At 43.8% G+C, this 17,902-nt stretch overlaps 1 protein-coding gene across 6 annotated transcripts in view; it reads left to right on the top strand.

Annotated features, from left to right (window-relative positions):
* Positions 1–17,902, top strand: part of dock11 (dedicator of cytokinesis 11) — a 301,498-nt gene that overhangs the window by 172,163 nt on the left and 111,433 nt on the right. For all 6 annotated transcript variants that reach the window (XM_043704339.1, XM_043704341.1, XM_043704340.1 and 3 more), the window contains exons 24-30: positions 1,622–1,737; positions 5,711–5,780; positions 7,335–7,460; positions 9,363–9,434; positions 10,566–10,712; positions 11,687–11,770; positions 17,020–17,131. In XM_043704339.1, coding sequence (XP_043560274.1) covers positions 1,622–1,737; positions 5,711–5,780; positions 7,335–7,460; positions 9,363–9,434; positions 10,566–10,712; positions 11,687–11,770; positions 17,020–17,131 — 727 coding nt within the window. The remainder of the gene's footprint in view (positions 1–1,621; positions 1,738–5,710; positions 5,781–7,334; positions 7,461–9,362; positions 9,435–10,565; positions 10,713–11,686; positions 11,771–17,019; positions 17,132–17,902) is intronic.

The raw sequence follows: 17,902 nt of genomic DNA, 5'->3' as shown, positions 1-17,902 counted from the left end.
TTTTTGGATGTAATCTGATTTATCTAGGATGACCATCATTCTGCCTTTATCTGCTGGTAGTATGATTATGTTCTTATCGTTTCTTAGTGATTTCAGTGCTTCCCTCTCCTTGGTGTTGAGGTTATGTGTTTGCCTTTTCCTTATTATCATAGGTACAACAGTTTGTCTCACTGTTTGTTGTGTCTCTTCTGTCAGTCCATTGTTCCTGAGTGTGCATTCTAGTGCTGCTAGGAAGTCTGCTGTCTTGGCGTCCCTGTGGTTGTAGTTGGAAGTGTTGGAAGGTGACTGACTTATGCACAAGGATTTCAGTATCAGCACGGATGTCACAATTGTTGACTCTTTCCTTAGGCATTCACGGGTGGTACTCTCAGGTTATTGGCAATAGTTCAGAACCTGGTTAGTATTTGTCACAGTGAAGGCAAGATACAAATCTTCCTAAATGTTTTCATAAGGTCATAGACTCAAGTCCCATACCAGAGACTTGGGCACACGGTTGACACATCAGTGCAGTACTGAGTCATAGAGATCTACAGCACAAAAGACCCGTCAGCCCGTCACATCTTCGTTGGTCAAAACAACCACCCAACTGTTCAAATCCCAATTTCCACCACTTTGGTCTACCGCCTTGCCATTGCAATCGGTACAATACATTGGCAATAAATATTTCTGGAAGGGTTATGAGAGTTTCTGCCTCCAGCACCCTTACATGCAGTGAGTTGCAGACTCCCACTGTTCACTGTGTGAAATTTGTTTCCTCACATCTCCTTTTAATTTCCTGCCCCTTGCTTTAAGTCTGTACCCCTGGCCACTGATCCCTTCACCAAGGGGAAAGGTTTCTTCCCAACCACCATATCTGTGCCCCTTATCATTTTATACATCACAATCTCCTCTGCTCCGATGAGAACGATCCGAGTCTGCTCAATCTCTCCATAACGGAAACTCTCCATCCCAGGCACCATCCTGGGAAATCTCCTCTGCACCCTCTCCAGTGCTATCACGTGCCTCCTATTATGTGGATTCCAGAAATGCACACAATAATCAAGCTGGGACTAACCAATGTTTTGTACAGTTCCAGCATAACCTCCCTACTCCCATCATCCCTCTCAATCTTTTTGCTCTCCATTCTTTGTTTGTATTGTCTCAATCAGAAATGATGAGAATTCCTTGCAATGTTCCTGGGGGTGTGCCACTGTCTTCCTGGAGTCCCTGGAAAGATGTATTGACTGTTGAAGATTCCTGGACTTGCGCCATGGTGGTGTCCCTGGGAGTGATATAGTGAATGCAGCTCCTTGGCAAAATGTCAGGTTTTCTGCAGTGTGTATCATTTTTCAGGGTTACTAAAGTGGAAAATTTACAAGAATGATGTTTGTACAGTTTATTCAAAGTGGCAGAATTGAGCCTGCACAACTTAGGTTTCACAATCACCTTGAACTAATTGAGAATAAAGGTTCTGATTCTGTCCTCTTACAGTCGGAAGTCAGTTTATTATCTGGGGTCATCGTTATGTGACCTTTTAGAGTTGATGATACCAAATAATGAATTGCAACTCGAATAGAGAGTAGAATGCTCCTAACATGACTCTCTTCAAATAAAGGTAACTTGAGTTGACTTTCTCCTTCAGTGTTTGCATGCCATGGACATCTGTGTGATGGTCAACTTCCTACCAACAATCCTCAACCAGCTGCTCAAAATCCTCACCAAAACCAGCCAGAGCGATGTTGCAGTGAATTCTGCCAGGTAAAGCATTGGCAGGTTTCACACCCGCATGCTGGTTGTGTGTGTGTGTGTGTCTGGGTGTGTGTGTGTCTGCTCTCTGCGTGTGTGAAATCAAAGAGTCTTAGAGATGTACAGCACGGAAAGAGACCATTCGGTTTAACTCGTCCATGTCGACCAGATATCCCAACCCAATCTAATCCCATTTGCCAGCACTTCACCCATATCCCTCTAAACCCTTCCTCTTCATATACCCATCCAGTTGCCTTTTAAATGGTGTAATTGTACCAGCCTCCACTACTTCCTCTAGCAGCTCATTCCATACATGCACCACTGTCTGCATGAAAAGATGCCCTTGGGTCCCTTTTAAACGTAAACCTATGCCCTCTAGTTTTGGACTGGCCAACCCCAGGGAAATGCCCTTGTCTATTTATCTTTTCCATGCCCCTCATGATTTTACAAACCTCTATAAGGTCACTCCTCAGTTTCTGACACTCCAGGGAAAATAGCCCCAACCTATTCAGCCTATCCCTATAGCTCAAACCCTACAACCCTGGCAACATCCTTGTTAATCTTTTCTGAGCCCTTTCAAGTTTCACAACATCTTTCCTACAGCAGGGAGACCTGAATCGCACACAGTATTCCAAACGTTGCCCAACCAATGTCCTGTACAGCTGCAACATGGACCCCCAACTCCTGTACTCAATGCACTGACCAATAAAGGCAAGCATACCAAACGTCTTCTTCACTATCCCATCTACCTGTAACTCTGCTTCTGTGTTGTGTGTGTTTTATGTGTGCATGCTGCTATTTGCATGTGAATGTGTTGTATGTATGTCTACACTGCTATCTGCACACATAGAACATATAGCACAGGAACAGGCCCTTCAACCCAGTGTGTCTGTGCCGACCATGATGCCATTTTAAATTCATCCCATCTGCCTTTATCCCTCTATGCTCTGCCTATATGTTTATCTGTTTAAATGCTAACATATCTGCTTCTACTGCCTCCCCTATGTTCCAGCTATCTACCGCCCTCTGCGTTTTAAAAAAAACCTTCCTTTGCACATTTCCTTTAAACTTTCCCTTGCCCACTTTAAACCTATGCCCTCTAGTATTTGATATTTCCACCCTGGTAAAAGATTCTGATTGTCCACCCTGTCCATGCATTCTCTTGCAAAAACAGTCCACGTTTGTCCAACCTCTCCTTATCGCCAACACACTCCAATCCAGCCAACATGCTAGTAAACCTCTTTAACACCCTCTCCAAAGCCACCACATCGTTCCTATAGTGTAGGGACCAGAACTGTATACAGTATCCAAATCTGGTTGAACTAAAGTTTTATACAGCTGCAACATGAATTGTCAACTTTTATACTCAAGTTGAAGACAAGTATGCTATTTGTCATCTTTGTCACTTTCAGGGAACTATAGCCTTGTACACCAATATCCCTCTGTATGTCAGTGCTCCTAAGGGTCCTGCCATTTATTGTATACCTTCCTCTTACATTTGACCTCCCAAGATGCATCACCTCTCAACTGTGTGAACGAAACTCCATCTGCCATTTCTCTACCCAGCTTTCCAACTGACTTATATCATGCTGTATCCTTGGACAACCTTCCTCGCTTTTCCACAACTCTGCCAATTTCATGTCATTGACAAACTTATTAATCAGACATTTTCATCCAAGTCATTTGTACATAACAAACAAAAAGGTCCCAGCACTGAATCCTTGTGGAACTTCATAGATTTCCAGTTAGAAAAATACCCCTTCACAACTATCTTCTCTCTTCTATGACCAAGTCAATTTTGTATCTAACTTAGCAACTCACTGTGGATCCTATGTGACTTAATCCTCTGGACCAGCCTAACATGAGGGACCTTGTCAATGGCCGTAGTAAAGTCCATGTAGGTAACCCATTGCCTCTCCTCATCCATCATCTTCATCACTTCCTTGAAAAACTCAGTCAAGTTGTGAGGCAAGATCTTCCCTTTACAAATCCATGCTGTCTATCCCAAATAAAACAATTATTTTCCAAATGCAAGTAAATCTTGTCCCTGAGGATCTTTTCCAATAATTTCCCTACCATTGATACAAGGTTCAATGGCCTATAATTTCCTGGATTGTCCCTGTTGCCCTCTGTAAGCAAAAGAACAAAGTAAATCTTGTCCCTGAGGATCTTTTCCAATATTTCCCTACCATTGATACAAGGTTCAATGGCCTATAATTTCCTGGATTGTCCCTGTTGCCCTCTGTAAGCAAAAGAACAACATTGGCTATTCTCCAGTGTTCTGTGACCTCGTCTCTGGCTAAAAATCTCTGTCAAAGCCCTAGCAATCTCCTCCCTTGTTACCTTCATTATCAGACGTCACACGACACCAGGTTATAGTCCTACAGGTTATGGCCCCCTGATTAAGGAGCAGCGCTCCGAAAGCTTGTTATTTCAAATAAACATGTTGGACTACAACCTGGTGTTGTGCAGCTTCTGACTTTGTCCAACCCAGTCCAACGCCAGCACCTCCACATCATGGCTTCCTTCAATGTTGTGGGAGAGATCCCATCAGGCCCTGGGGACTTATCTAACTTAATATTTTTCAAGATACAAACACCACTTCTTTCTTAGTATCACTATGGCCTAGAATATCAACATATCCCTCCCTAATATTACTACCTTCCATGCTCTTCTATTTGTGAATACTGATGCAAAATATTCGTTATGGATCTCACCCACTTCCTCTGACTCCACACCTAACTTCCCTCTTTAGTGCTTGAGTGGACCTACCCTTTCCCTAGCTATCATCTTGCTTCTAATGTATGTGCAAGATGCCTGGGGATTTTCTTTAATCCTACTTGCCAAGGACATTACATGGCCCCTACAGCCCTCCTAATTCCTTGCTTAAGTTCTTTCCTGCTTGCTTGATATTTTTCAAGGGTCTTGTCTGATTTCAATTTCCTAAACATTACGAATGTATCTTTTACCTTTGAACTAATCTTGCAGCATCTGGTCAGCCTGTTTTCCTGGATTTTGCCATCCTTCCCTTTCATCCTCACAGGAGCATGCTTCTCCTGAACTCTGATCAACTGGCCGTTAAGAGACTCCCATATGCCAGATGTGGACTTACCCTCAAACAGCCATCCTCAAATGACTGTTGCAATTAGCCTTCTCCCAATTTAGCACCACCTGAGGGTCAGTCTTATCCTTACCTATAACTTACAGAATAATGATCACTGTTCCCTAAATGCTGCCTCCTCTGAATCTTCCATCACCTGGCCAAGCTCAATTTCCAATGCAAGACCAAATACGTCCCTTTCTAGAGTTGGACTATCTATATCTCGCTTAAAGAAACCTTCCTGGATGCACCAAACAAATTTCGCCCCGTCTTAAGCCCCTGGAACAAAAGGAGTCTCAGTCCATTTTGGGGAAGTTAAAACCACCCATGAAAACAACCCTTTTTTTTGCGTCTTGCCATGGTCTGCTTACATATCTGTTCCTCTACCTCCCACTGGCTTTTGGGAGGTCCTACAGTATAACCCCATCATTTTGCACTCTTCCTACTCCTGAGCGCTACCCATGTGGCCTTGCTGGATGAGCCCTCCAAGATGTCCCCTCTTAGTACATTTGTGACATTCTTCTTAATCAGTAATGCAACTCCTCCACCCCTTTTACTTCCCTCTCAAGCACACCCGAAACATCTAAATCCTGGAAAGTTGAGCTGCTAGTCTTGCCCTTGTCTCAACCAAGTTTCTGGAATGGCACATATACTTATCCAGGCTCTTACCTTGATGTGTGTTAGAGTGTATAGATTTGCTACCCTTATATGTGTGTACACACTGCTATCTGATTGCATGTGTGTAATGTGAAACATTGATTCTGAAAGTTTATTGCACGTTTTGATTAGGGAGCCAGCAATGGCAAGGGGATTTCTCCTGTAGATTTGTTCATGGAAGGTCTGTTTTTACCCCTAAACAATTTATTTTCCACACCTCTCTTCCAGGGTAATAATATACATCGTGTCCAGATGTCATGAGGAGGGACTGGAGCACTATTTGCGATCGTACATCAAGGTATTTTGAAACCAAAACAGAAATAGCTGGAGAAACTCAGCAGGCCTGGCAGCATCTACGGAGAGTGAAACCCAGTTGAAGTTTCTTCTGACCAGACCCTCCTTCAGAACTGGAAAGAAGGGTCATTGGACTGGAAGCGTAGTCTCTGCTTTTTCTCTGCAGATACAGCCAGACCTGCTGAGCTTCCCCAGCAATTTCTGTCTTGGTTTCAGATTTCTATCTTTTTCTGCAGTTCTTCATTTTTATTATCAAGTTAGTTTACTTTTTCGAACTGTATTGAGTTGTGCAGAAGTCAGACGTTGCTGCAATTGTACTGTTCAATAAATCCAGAGTTTGCTTTAACAGTATATGTTGGTAGTGTCAGCATTGTAACAAACAGGTAACACCTGAATCATTGACAAGTGATCAGCTTCAGGCATTAAGCATGGATCAGTATCTCCGATCATACTGGGACTTCATGCGTTAATGTAAAAGAACATGTTGCAAGTTTTATTCCACTCCTGTCTCTTATCAGCAGCATTCAAGTGGTTGAGATTGTCATGTAAACTGCAGTCCCTCCACATGATGCCGGTCATGTCTGTGTCTATAATGGTCAGTCTAGCTTTGGCGTGGAGTTTTCCGTTGAGACATGATTCCCACATGTTTGAATCCTAAACTCAGCTGTGCTATTTGAACCAAAATTAGAGTGGTGCTGGAAAAGCACAGCAGGTCAGGCAGACCCATGGAGCAGGAAAATCGACATTTCAGGCAGGAGCCCTTCATCAGGAATCGAAACATCGATCTTCTTGCTCTTCGGATGCTGCCTGGCCTGCTGTGCTTTTCCAGCACCACACTAATCTTGACTCTGATCTCCAGCATCTGCAGTCCTCACTTTCGCCTGCACTATTTGAACTCAGAGCTGAGCTGAAGAGATTCCAGTTTTTCTGGAGTAAGTGTGGGAAGTAGGAAGCTTTGGGGAAGGTGTGAATGCTCTTGAAAGATGGCTCCAGTCAACCAGCCTTCCTCAGGATTGAAGGACCCCCTGGCAGCAGAATTTCTGCCGCCTGGACATCCTGCCCGGCAGCTGGCTGTGTGGCCGGGAGCGGTGCCTCTAACGGGAGTGCTCCAGGGACTTCTGCAGGGATCGGAGACATATTCCTGGACTCGGGCACGGAGGGCGAGTAGATAGGAGGGATTAGTGACATATACACAGGGATGGCTTTCAGTATCCCCATCCCACCTCCTTCCCAATGCCAGGTCCCACAACGGGATTGAACGGGAAGGCAAAGTCGTGAAGCTGCCAATCAATCCAGGAGCCATCACCAGCTTATGGTGGGCTTTGAGATAATCGTGGCAGGTTTTGCCCTGTCAATGGGTGACTGTCATGTGGCCTTGCCCATGATGACCTGAGCCCCATCTCTTTGTTTCCCACCAGGGTTGGCCTGGATTAAATTGCCCCCCAGTGTCTGAAGCTGAGAAATGTTATGTTGTGGAGCTCATCGTTCACTGGCAGGTTCAGGGGTGGGAGGGAATCCAGCTTGCCGAGCCTCCCTGCTGATTTATTGCTCTCTTCAGTACGTTTTCAGGACTGACCGATACATGACCTCCGAAAACAAGACGACACACGGGGAACTGGCTCGGTCGCTCATCGCCATTCTGAAACAGTCTGCAGATTTTCTCACCATCAATAAACTGCTGAAGGTCTGTGCTTTCTGGTATCAGAACTGACAATGCAGCTACTCAGACATTTGCTCACCCTCCTTTAGTTAAGAAGTGTATAAAATCCATTAAGTCATCATTAACATGTGACTTACTTTGTTCTCCCCCTTCCCTTGACACTCTCTCTCTCTTCCCCCCACCGCCCTTGACTCTCTCGCTGTCCCCTTACTGTTGTCTCTCTCTCTCTCTCTCTCCCTGCCCTGACTCTCTCTCACTCACTCTCTCTCTCTCTCTGCCCTTGACACATGTGTACACACACACACACTGTCTGTCTGTCTATCTGTCTTTCTTGCTTTCTTTCTTTCTTTCTTTCTTTCTTTCTTGCCTTCTTTCTTGCTTTCTTTCTCTCGGAACAACGTCTGAGGCATGTGCACTATTCGTGTAGTGTGACCGATCTAGGCACATCAAGATCCCACATGTAGCAATTCGGTAATTTACCAGATAATCTATTTGAGTGCTGTTGATTGGGGGATGAATGTTGAGCAGGGCACTGGAGATAACTCCTTGTGCTTTTTCTCATAACAGGTGTGAGGTATTTTGCTTCCACTAATGTGCAAGCTGGGCACCAATTTTATATCTCATGCAAAACGTAGCACCCTTGAGAGTAAAGCACGACCACAGTAATGGCCCTGGGAGGGCCTGCATGGGTTGTTCTGCTTGGCTGTCTGTAGTGCGAGTTGAAGAATGCCATGTACAGAAAAAAATCAAACACAACAAAAATGTCATCAATGTTACTCTCCATGTGGGCCTACCAAGTCAGGCTTCACTGTATCCAGTGAATTTAGGGCCTAAAGGCAGAAGAAGCACCACTTAGTCCAAGACTAACATGATAGCCATCAGTAATAACTGTGATTACTGGATACAGTGAAGCCTGACTTGGTAGGCCCACATGGAGAGTAACATTGATGACATTTTTGTTGCGTTTTGATTTTTTCAGTACATTGATCTGGAAGTACTTTCTGTCGATGACATTTTTTTCTTTTGAAGCAATGCTACTAATTTAGAATGTAGTTAAAATGAAAATATCACAACTTATAATGGAAAATGCTGAATCCCACAGTGATCCTGGAATATGAGGTATCACCTTGCTAGTTAATGGGAGGACATTCTGATTGAAGATTTCAAAATTGTCATTGCTGGGATTTGAACTCATGACCACTGCCTTGTTAATCCAGTAAACTACCACTTAAACTACTGTACATTCACAGGGTTCTATGGCCCTGAACAAGAGCAGGGGAAGCTCAATCAGAGTTCTAGTTCCCGACTGCCATGTTGTGGAGGGAGTATGAACTGTGGTGATATTTATTAGCATTCTAGTGAAAAGTGGCCACTTTGGAGGGGTGATCTTAAGAAAACATCTAGGATATTTAAGGGGCTGGACAGGGTAAATGTTGAGAGAATTATTCACCTCATGGGAGAATCGAGGACCAGAGGGCATAATCTTAGAATAAAGGGGAGCCAATTTAAGACTGAATTGAGTATTTTTTTTCTCTGAGGGTTGAGAGTTTTTGGAACTCCTTGCCACAGAGAGCTGTGGGAGCAGAGTCCATGTGTATAATTAAGATTGAAACAGGTAGCTTCCTGATCAGTCAGGGAAACCAAAGGCTATGGGGACAACATTGGAATTGGCTGTGAGGAGTGTCAGAACGGCCATGACCCTATTGTATGGTGGAGCAGGCTCAGGGTAAGGGGGGGGCGGGGGGGGGGGGTAGGGGTGAAGCAAATGGTCTATTCCTGTTCCTATTTCTTATGGAAAGTTAGTGTGCCCATGAAACAAGGCAACAAGAGTATGGAGACGCTGCCTGAGAATAAGGGATGAAATTAGATCACCAGTCAGACAGAACTCTTTCCTGAGTATTTTTTTCTTAACTTTTTAACTTCCAGCATTCATGGTTTTTCTTTGAACTGTTGATCAAGTCAATGGCCCAGTTCCTCATTGACAAGAACAAGCTAAAGGTAAGTCCAATCTCTTCGTCTCTTCACCCTTGGATTCACAAGGTGTGTTGTGGCATATAGAGTATAATTTCATAATTTCCTGTAAATGGCCAACATTTTGATAGAACCTTCACCAACTTGCTCACGGCGCATTGAGGCTGACAGGACTTTGGGTTTTATATGAAGAGCGATGAATACAGTGAAACACGCATCCCCACAGGAGGCTGAAGAAGTCACAAATGGAATACAGATGTTTGGTTTTGGACATCCCATTAGGGAAACGGTGTAGAGTCACCCAGAGACCCCGGGGAAGTATAAGATATACTTCCAGAGTCTTTCATTCACATTCCTAACTTTATTTTGTACATGCGTGAAACACAGGAAAGAAAGGCTTACATTTGGATAGCCTCTTTCAGGACATCCAGCTTTACAACCGTTGGCGTGCTTTTGAAGTGTTGGCACTGGGGAAAGTGGAAGAAATAATGTGATCTTGGGTCCTATGAGATACTCTTATGAGCCCTATGGGCACTTATAACCTTGAGGAAAAGATGTGAACTTTGAACTTCCGTGAAGAGCAGGGATGACATGACAAGATTTCAGGTTTAAGTTTTTTACTGTAACTGTACTGATAAAACACTTTTTATTGGCATTTTAGCATTTAAAATGCCGAGCTTTCTATTTAATCATTTATTATGTTTGATGTATAACTGTTTACAACCTGAAGTTGACAACACCTCTCTGAGTCTTGGAGACTGACAGTCTATCTACCATTAGCACGGATGCTTCCACCGTGTCCATTTGTGAGAACATTTTATGCCGCCTTCCTATTGAGACAACCTAAGCCCCTCTTTAATCTTTAACCATTAAAGTGTTTACTGCCAGCAAAATTCACAGCAGATCACGTGACTCTTTGTTTCTCATCTGCAATAAATCTGAGACACTTCAGATAGATAATGAAATAGTCATTCAGAACTTGAGTATTGCTGAAATGTGGCATTTTCAGCAATACTTTCTATGAAATCTTGTGATTCAGAAGCTGATGAATACTTCATGCGAAATGCCTGAATAATTTAATGTTAATTGTGAAAAAAAAACAAGTCTTTGGCTGCATCTCCTTGAACATGATAGTTCCATTAATTGATCTGTTTACAGCTCCCCAGGACTCAGAGGTTTCCGGACTGCTTCCAGCATACTGTGCAGTCCCTTCTCCTTGCAATAATTCCTCATGTAAACTTGCGGTACTCGGAGATTCCGGAGGAATCCAGGAGTGTGAATATCAACTGGGCTCATTTCATGAAGGTCAGTAGGTAGAAAATTGGTGCAAAGTTATTCAAAGGTTATAACAAAACGACAATCTTGATGGATCCAAAGTGCCTATTAATAAAGTCTTCTCACAGAGGTAGAGATTTTTTGTAGCACTGATTCAACTCATACTTTGGGCTTTTTGAGTGTGTCTTTGTTCAAGTATATCAGTACTTGTTATCTTTGCTTGCTTGTTAGAAGATCAGGAGATATTTATGGATAAGAAATGCTACTCAATCCATTTTTATCTGATGTGTTTGTATCAGTTTTGTTCTCATCTCCCATTTTCCAACATGATCCTTTGAATTGCTTTCTTCAGTGATTACAGAGCTTTCCTCTGCTATGGTCCTTCAGAGTCCATTCTACAGGCAGAATCTTCTCGGCGCAATGGCTGACATTGGGAGAATTATCAAACCACCATGTCTCCTCTTTCAGGGAAACTCTATCACATATTCAGGCCAGCTTTCCCTCAGGACAAATATCCTGTCACCCACCAGCCCTATGGGCTGCCAGTCAATTAGACAATGGTAGTTCCATGGTTCTTAACAGCACCACTGGGAGACTGTGGCCTTTGCTGGTATTACACCTACTCAGGGCCTCGGATCATAGAGGTCGTGAATGATGGTGGGAAAAAGGTTCATGGGGCAAGGGAATGTGTTGAGAAAGGTCAGTAGCAAGGATGGGTGCAGTGGTTGTCAGCGAGCCCCACCTATTTACACTGACTGAGTTCTGTATCCAGGCACTGATTATCTTTGCGCAAGGGGGACACACTCCCAGGAGCTAGGAGTTACCCTCATAGGTTTTGCTGCTATGCTCCAAGTCTTTCACTGACTTAATACCAGCTCCATTGGGATGAGCTGCAGAAGTGGACATTAATTAGTTTTCAATGGCCTCAGTTACTGATTTGAGTGGGTGCTGGGGGTGGAGGCTGTTCTCATGACTTAATAATCTCAATGTTCTTAATTCAACAGCGGAGCTTAACATTGATGAACAGAGGGTTTATTTTCAACCTAATAAATGACTACATTAGCTGTTTCCCTCCCAAGGATCCCAAGGTGAACTTTTCTCTTTATTCTCATGATCTTTTTCAAGAAGTAGTTACTCTAGTTGTCTTTGTATTACTCTGGGCCATTGAAACAAAAACAAACTATGCCTCTCCCCAGTGCCTTTCAAGACCGTAGGAAATCCAAGGTGCTTTAGATACTTTGAGATCTTGGAGACGATTTGTAGCTCAGGTTGTGGATCAGATTGTGGGTTTGCTCGCTAAGCTGGTCGGTTTGTTTTCAGATGTTTCGTCATCATGCTAGGTAACATCATCAGTGAGCCTCCGGTGAAGCACTGGCGTTCTGTGCCGCTTGTTATTTCTGTGTCTTGTTCTGTTGTGGTGGGTGATGTCATTTCCAGTTCTGTTTCTGCAAGATTGGTAAATGGGGTCCAAAGCTATATGTTTGTAAATGGAGTTCCGGTTTGAATGCCAGGTCTCGAGGAATTGCCATGTCTGTCTTTGTTTAGCCTGTCCCAGGATGGATACATTGGTCCAGTTGAACTGGTGTTCCTGTTCATCTGTGTGTATGGATGTCAGTGCAGGTTGGTCATGTCTTTTGGTGGTTAGTTGGTGTTCATGTATCCTGGTGGCTAGCTTCCTGCCTGTCTGTCCAACATAATGTTTGTTGCAGTCCTTGCAGGGTATTTTGTTTATTATATTCATTCTGCTGGCTGTAGATATGGGGTCCTTTAAATTCATCAGGAGTCTCTTCGGTGCGGTGGTAGGTTTGTGGGCCACCATGATGCCGAGGGGCCGGAGTAATCTGGTGGCCATCTCTGAAATGTCTTTGATGTATGGTGGAGTGGCTAGAATCTCTGGGCATGTTCTGTCTTCCTGTTTAGGTCTGTTGTGCAGGAATCGGTGAACTGAGCTTATTGGGTAACCGTTGTTCCTGATTTATGTTGTATAGGTGTTTCTCCTCGGCTTCTCATAGTTCCAATGTGCTGCAGCGTTTTGTGGCTCATTTGAGTAGTACCCTGATGCAGCTCCGTTTGCTGGGATAGATGCTTCTGTAGTTGCATATCTGGTCAATGTGTGTCGCTTTCCTGTAGACACTGGGCTGCAGTTCTCCATTCTACCATGACGTCCAAGAAAGGGAGTCGGTTAGTGTTCTCTTCCTCTTTGATAAACTTTATATTAGTCGGGATGTTTTTTATGTGTATGTGGATATCTTCTAGTTTGTCACGTTTCATAATGATAAAGGTGTCATCCACATAGCGGACGCAAAGTTTGGGCTGGATCGTGGCAAGGGTTGTTCGTTCTAAACTCTGCATAACTACTTCCGCTATAAGTCCTGATATAGATAATCCCATAAGCATCCCATTGTTTTGTCTGTATATCTTGTCATTGAAGGTGAAGTGGGTTGTGAGCCACAGATCTAGGATTTGAGGGTGCTGTCCTCGCTGATGGACTTGGTGCTGTCAAGTATTTTGTCCTTGATTTGTCTGGCAGTGAGGCCAGTGTTTCTTTGGCAAGAGTGATGATTACGGCTGTTATGTCAAAGGAGACCATGACCTTATCATCCTCTATCTTGATGCGTTTGATGTTAAAGAATTCCTGGGTGGAGTGGATATTTCAGTTCAGGTGTTTCAGTTTGCGTTGCAGTTCCTTTGCTAGTCTGTATGTCGGTGTACCAGGAAGTGAGACTATGGTTCTGAGGGGAATCCCTTGTTTGTGTACCTTTGGTAATCCATAGAAATGGGGTGTGGTTTCATTCTTTGGAGCTCTGTCATGTTAATTTTCCACCAGCTCAGCAAGCAAACTGACAACCTGCTTTCAGATATGTTCACATATTTTAGAAGTTCACATATTTTATAATTAACATTGTAATGTAGGAAGCACATAATTAACGTTCTGGCAGCAGCTGTGGAGAGAGATAGAGGAGCAGAGTTAATGTTCGAGTCTGGTATGACTCTTTTTTGAAACGTACTGATGAAGATTGATATTCGACTCAAAACATTGATTGTTTCTGACTCCACAGATGCTGCCAGACCTGCTCAGTCTCTCCAACATTTTCTGTTCTCATTTCACATTTCCAGCACCATCGGCATACTTTTATTTTAGAAGCCAGATAGCCAATTTACACACACAGATCCCACAAGCTGTAATAATGGGGGAGTTAATCTGGTTCAGTGATGTTGATTAGGCATTATTATTCTCCATATCACGTAAGTGAATACACCTGCTCTTCCTTTTTAAATCATTGACACCCAAGTTGATAGGCTTATTAAGAAGGCGTACAGTGTGTTAGCTTTTATTGGTAGAGGGATTGAGTTTTGGAGCCATGAGATGTTACAGCAGTATTAAACTCTGGTGCGGCCACACTTGGAGTATTGCATACAGTTCTGGTCACCGCATTGTAGGAATGATGTAGAAGCATTGGAAAGGGTGCAGAGGAGATTTACTAGGATGTTGCCTGATATGGAGGCAAGGTCTTATTGGACTACAACCCAGTGTTGTGTGAATTTTGACTTTGTACACATTTGTAAGTGCTGCAATCCCTCAGCCCTGCACCCGAGTGTCAGTGTACAGTCTCAGCTCAAATGAGTGGAATCGTGAGGGAACACCCCTTAACACCCCCACCCCTGACACTAAATTAGACTCGGCAGGATTGAGGTTCATAAGGAGGAGGTGGGTTAGCAATTCTGGAAAGTGTGAAAATACAGGAATGGTGCCAGAAGACTGGAGGAGAGCAAACATTGTCCCCTTGTTCAAGAAGGGGAGTAGAGACAACCCTGGTAATTATAGACCAGTGAACCTTACTTCAGTTGTGGGTAAAGTGGTAGAAAGGATTATAAGAGGTAGGATTTTTAATCATCTAGAAAGGAATAATCAACACGGTTTAGTGAAGGGAAGGTCATGCCTCACAAACCTTAGAGTTCTTTGAGAAGGTGACCATACAGGTGTATGAAGGTAAAACAGTTGGTGTGGTGTATATGGATTTCAGTAAGGCGTTTGATAAGGTTCACCATGGTAGGCTATTGCACAAAATACAGAGACATGAGATTGAGGGTGATTTAGCGGTTTGGATCAGAACTTAGCTGGCTGAAAGAAGACAGAGGGTGGTGGTTGATGGGAAATGTTCTTCCTGGAGTTCAGTTACCAGTGGTGTGGCGCACGGATCTGTTTTGAAGCCACTGCTGTTTGTCATCTTTATAAATGGCCTGGATGAGAGTGTAGAAGGATGGGTTAGTAAATTTGCAGATGACACTAAGGGTGGTGGAGTTGTGGATAGTGCTGAAGGATGTTGCAGGTTACAGAGGGACATAGATAAGCTGCAGAGCTGGGCTGAGAGGTGGCAAATGGAGCTTAATGCAGAAAAGCGTGAGGTGATTCACTTTGGAAGGAGCAACAGGAATACAGAGTACTGGGCTAATGGTAAGATTCTTGGTAGTGTAAATGAGCAGAGAGATCTTAGTGTCCAACTGCATAGATCTCTGAAAGTTGCCACCCAGGTTGATATGGTTGTTAAGGAGGAGTACCGTGTAGCCACCTTGGTAAAGGGATTGAGGTTTGCAACCATGAGGTCATGCTGCAGCTGTACATAACTCTGGTGCGGCCGCACTTGGTGTATTGCATACAGTTCTAGTCGCTGCATTTTCGGAAGGATGTGGAAGCATTGGAAAGGTTGCAGAGGAGATTTACTAGGATGCTGCATGGTATGGAGAGAAGGTCTTATGAGGAAAGGCTGAGGGACTTGAAGCTGTTTTCGTTAGAGAGAAGAAGGTTAAGAGATGACCTAATAGAGACATTCAAAATGATCAGAGGATTAGGAAGGGTGAACAGTGAAAGCCTTTTTCCTCGGACAGTGATGGCTAGTACAAGGGGACATAGCTTTAAATTGAGGGGTGATAGCTATAGGACAGATGTAAGAGGTAGTTTCTTTACTCAGAGAGTAGTAAGGGCATGGAATGTCCTGTCTGCAACAGTAGTGGACTTGCTGACTTTAAGGGCATTTAAATGGTCATTAGATAAACATATGGATGAAAATGGAATCGTGTAAGTTAGTTAGAGGGCCGAAGGGCCTGTATTATGCTGTTATGTTCTATAGTTCTATCTATTATACTCCTCGGTGATCTGATGTAGAGGGAGGAGTATGACTGCTGGAAGAGCTGATGACATTAGTGGTTCAGCAGTGTTTTTGAGTCAGACAGTATAAGGGAATTTAATGGTTTATTCTTATTAGTCAGGTATGTGTTTGATATCAATTGAGATGTTTCACTCTGTTAGACTGTCACTTCCTTGAATTTCATGATATTAATGCTGTCTATTTAAGAGGCAGAGGGGAGTATCCCATTAGAAAAAAAAAGAGGATATTGTTGATATACTAACAAAATATGTGGGAGAAGGCAAGGTTCTGCTTTCCAACAGCACTGTTTCTGACCTCAGGATATCCTGAAGTGCTCTTTGAGGGCAGTCATTCCAAAATGTCATGATGTCTTTCACATTCACCATCAGAGGGCAGACTTTCAACGTGTCATCTGAAATCCATCAACAGCACAGCACTCAGCTTCCATTGTAAAGTCTGTGTGGTTAGGTTCCCGAATCAAGGCTGATAGCCTAAAGGCAAGACTATGCTGCAATAATGCATCGTGTATCAGCTCCAATTTGTTCCTGCTAACTCTTCAGCACAGTTTTTTAGATTAGATTAGAACCCCTACAGTGTGGAAACAGGCCCTTTGGCTCAACAAGTCCACACCGACCTTCCAAAGAATAACCCACCCAGACCCATTTCCTTCTGACTAATGCACCTCCACACTATGGACAGTTTAGCATGGCCAACTCACCTAACCTGCACATCTCTGGAATGTGGGAGGAAAGCAGAGCACCCGGAGGAAACCCACGCAGACACTGGGAGAATGTGCAAACATTCATACAGACAGTCGCCCCAGGCTGGAATCGAACCTGGGTCCCTGGTGCTGTGAGGCAGCAGTGCTAACCACTGAGCCACTGTGCTGCCCATAAAGTTGCCCATAAAGTTCTTTTGCTATTTCATTAAGTTATGCAATAACTGATTTGGCCTCTCCTCAAGAGAAATAAACTATGTGACAAACTCCAGCGTGAAGACCCCCGAGCTGATACACCCCATTGTTGCAGGAAAGTGCCAGAAATTGAACCATTAAAGAAGAGCAGCAGTAACATCAGAATAAATTCAGGGCCTCTAACTTTAAACAGTTTGGTTCATCTTTGAAAACAGACCATTAATAGGTTCATTCACTCTTTTTAATGCTCTGCCTGTCACCATCTCACTCCCAACAGGCACTCACAGAATACAAGCTGGATTTCCTGCACATAGTCTGCTATCACGAGCACTTCATTCCTTTGAATTTGCCGATGTCCTTTGCGAGGAGCAGGCTGCAGCGGATCCAAGGTATACTGAGCGGCATTAGCTCTTTATCAATCCTTAGGGATTTGATCACCTCTCTGGTTTGGAGAGGCAACTTCGGTTTATCCCCAGAAGACCAGTCCCTTCTGGATTTCAGAACAGTTTGGTTGGGAATATTAAGTGTGCATCTGTGCACAATGGATACATTTCTACAAAGGAGAAAGTGAGGACTGCAGATGCTGGAGATCAGAGTCAAGAGAGTGGTGCTGGAAAAGCACAGCCGGTCAGGCAGTATCTGAGGAGCAGGAGAGCCGACATTTCGCGCAAAAGCCCTCTATGCCCAAAACGTCGATTCTCCTGCTCCTCGGATACTGCCTGACCGGCTGTGCTTTTCCAGTACCCCACCCCCTCAAATTTCTACATAGTTAAAATATGTATCAATTTGATATCTGAAGTGTGTGCATGCACACACATGGGGACAGCTGTAACCCGAGGTATTGAGATACAATTTGGCAAATCCGGTATAAAAGTTTTGCTTCCATTGGCCACTAACTTCCTTCTGCTGTTAGATCTCTATCTAACCTGCTTCTCTACCTCATTTGCAACCTCCCCATCCTGGCCTCCTGAATATCTGTGGCTCTGGAGGATGAAAAGAAGTCCAATCCCAAGGAATGAAGGGAACGTTTTGGGATCTGTTGAGGTGATGAAGCTTGAATGGTTTACAAGTGTCTGTGGTAGCAATCACCCTTGAAGGCACCTTTATAGATATGGAATCCCTTCTATATGGAAACAGGCCCACACCGATCCTCCGAAGAG

This window comes from Chiloscyllium plagiosum, chromosome 15, assembly GCF_004010195.1.
Source record: "Chiloscyllium plagiosum isolate BGI_BamShark_2017 chromosome 15, ASM401019v2, whole genome shotgun sequence".
Lineage (NCBI taxonomy): Eukaryota > Metazoa > Chordata > Chondrichthyes > Orectolobiformes > Hemiscylliidae > Chiloscyllium > Chiloscyllium plagiosum.
The sequence above is the reverse complement of the archived record's forward strand: the minus strand, read 5'-3'. Positions and strand labels throughout refer to the sequence as shown.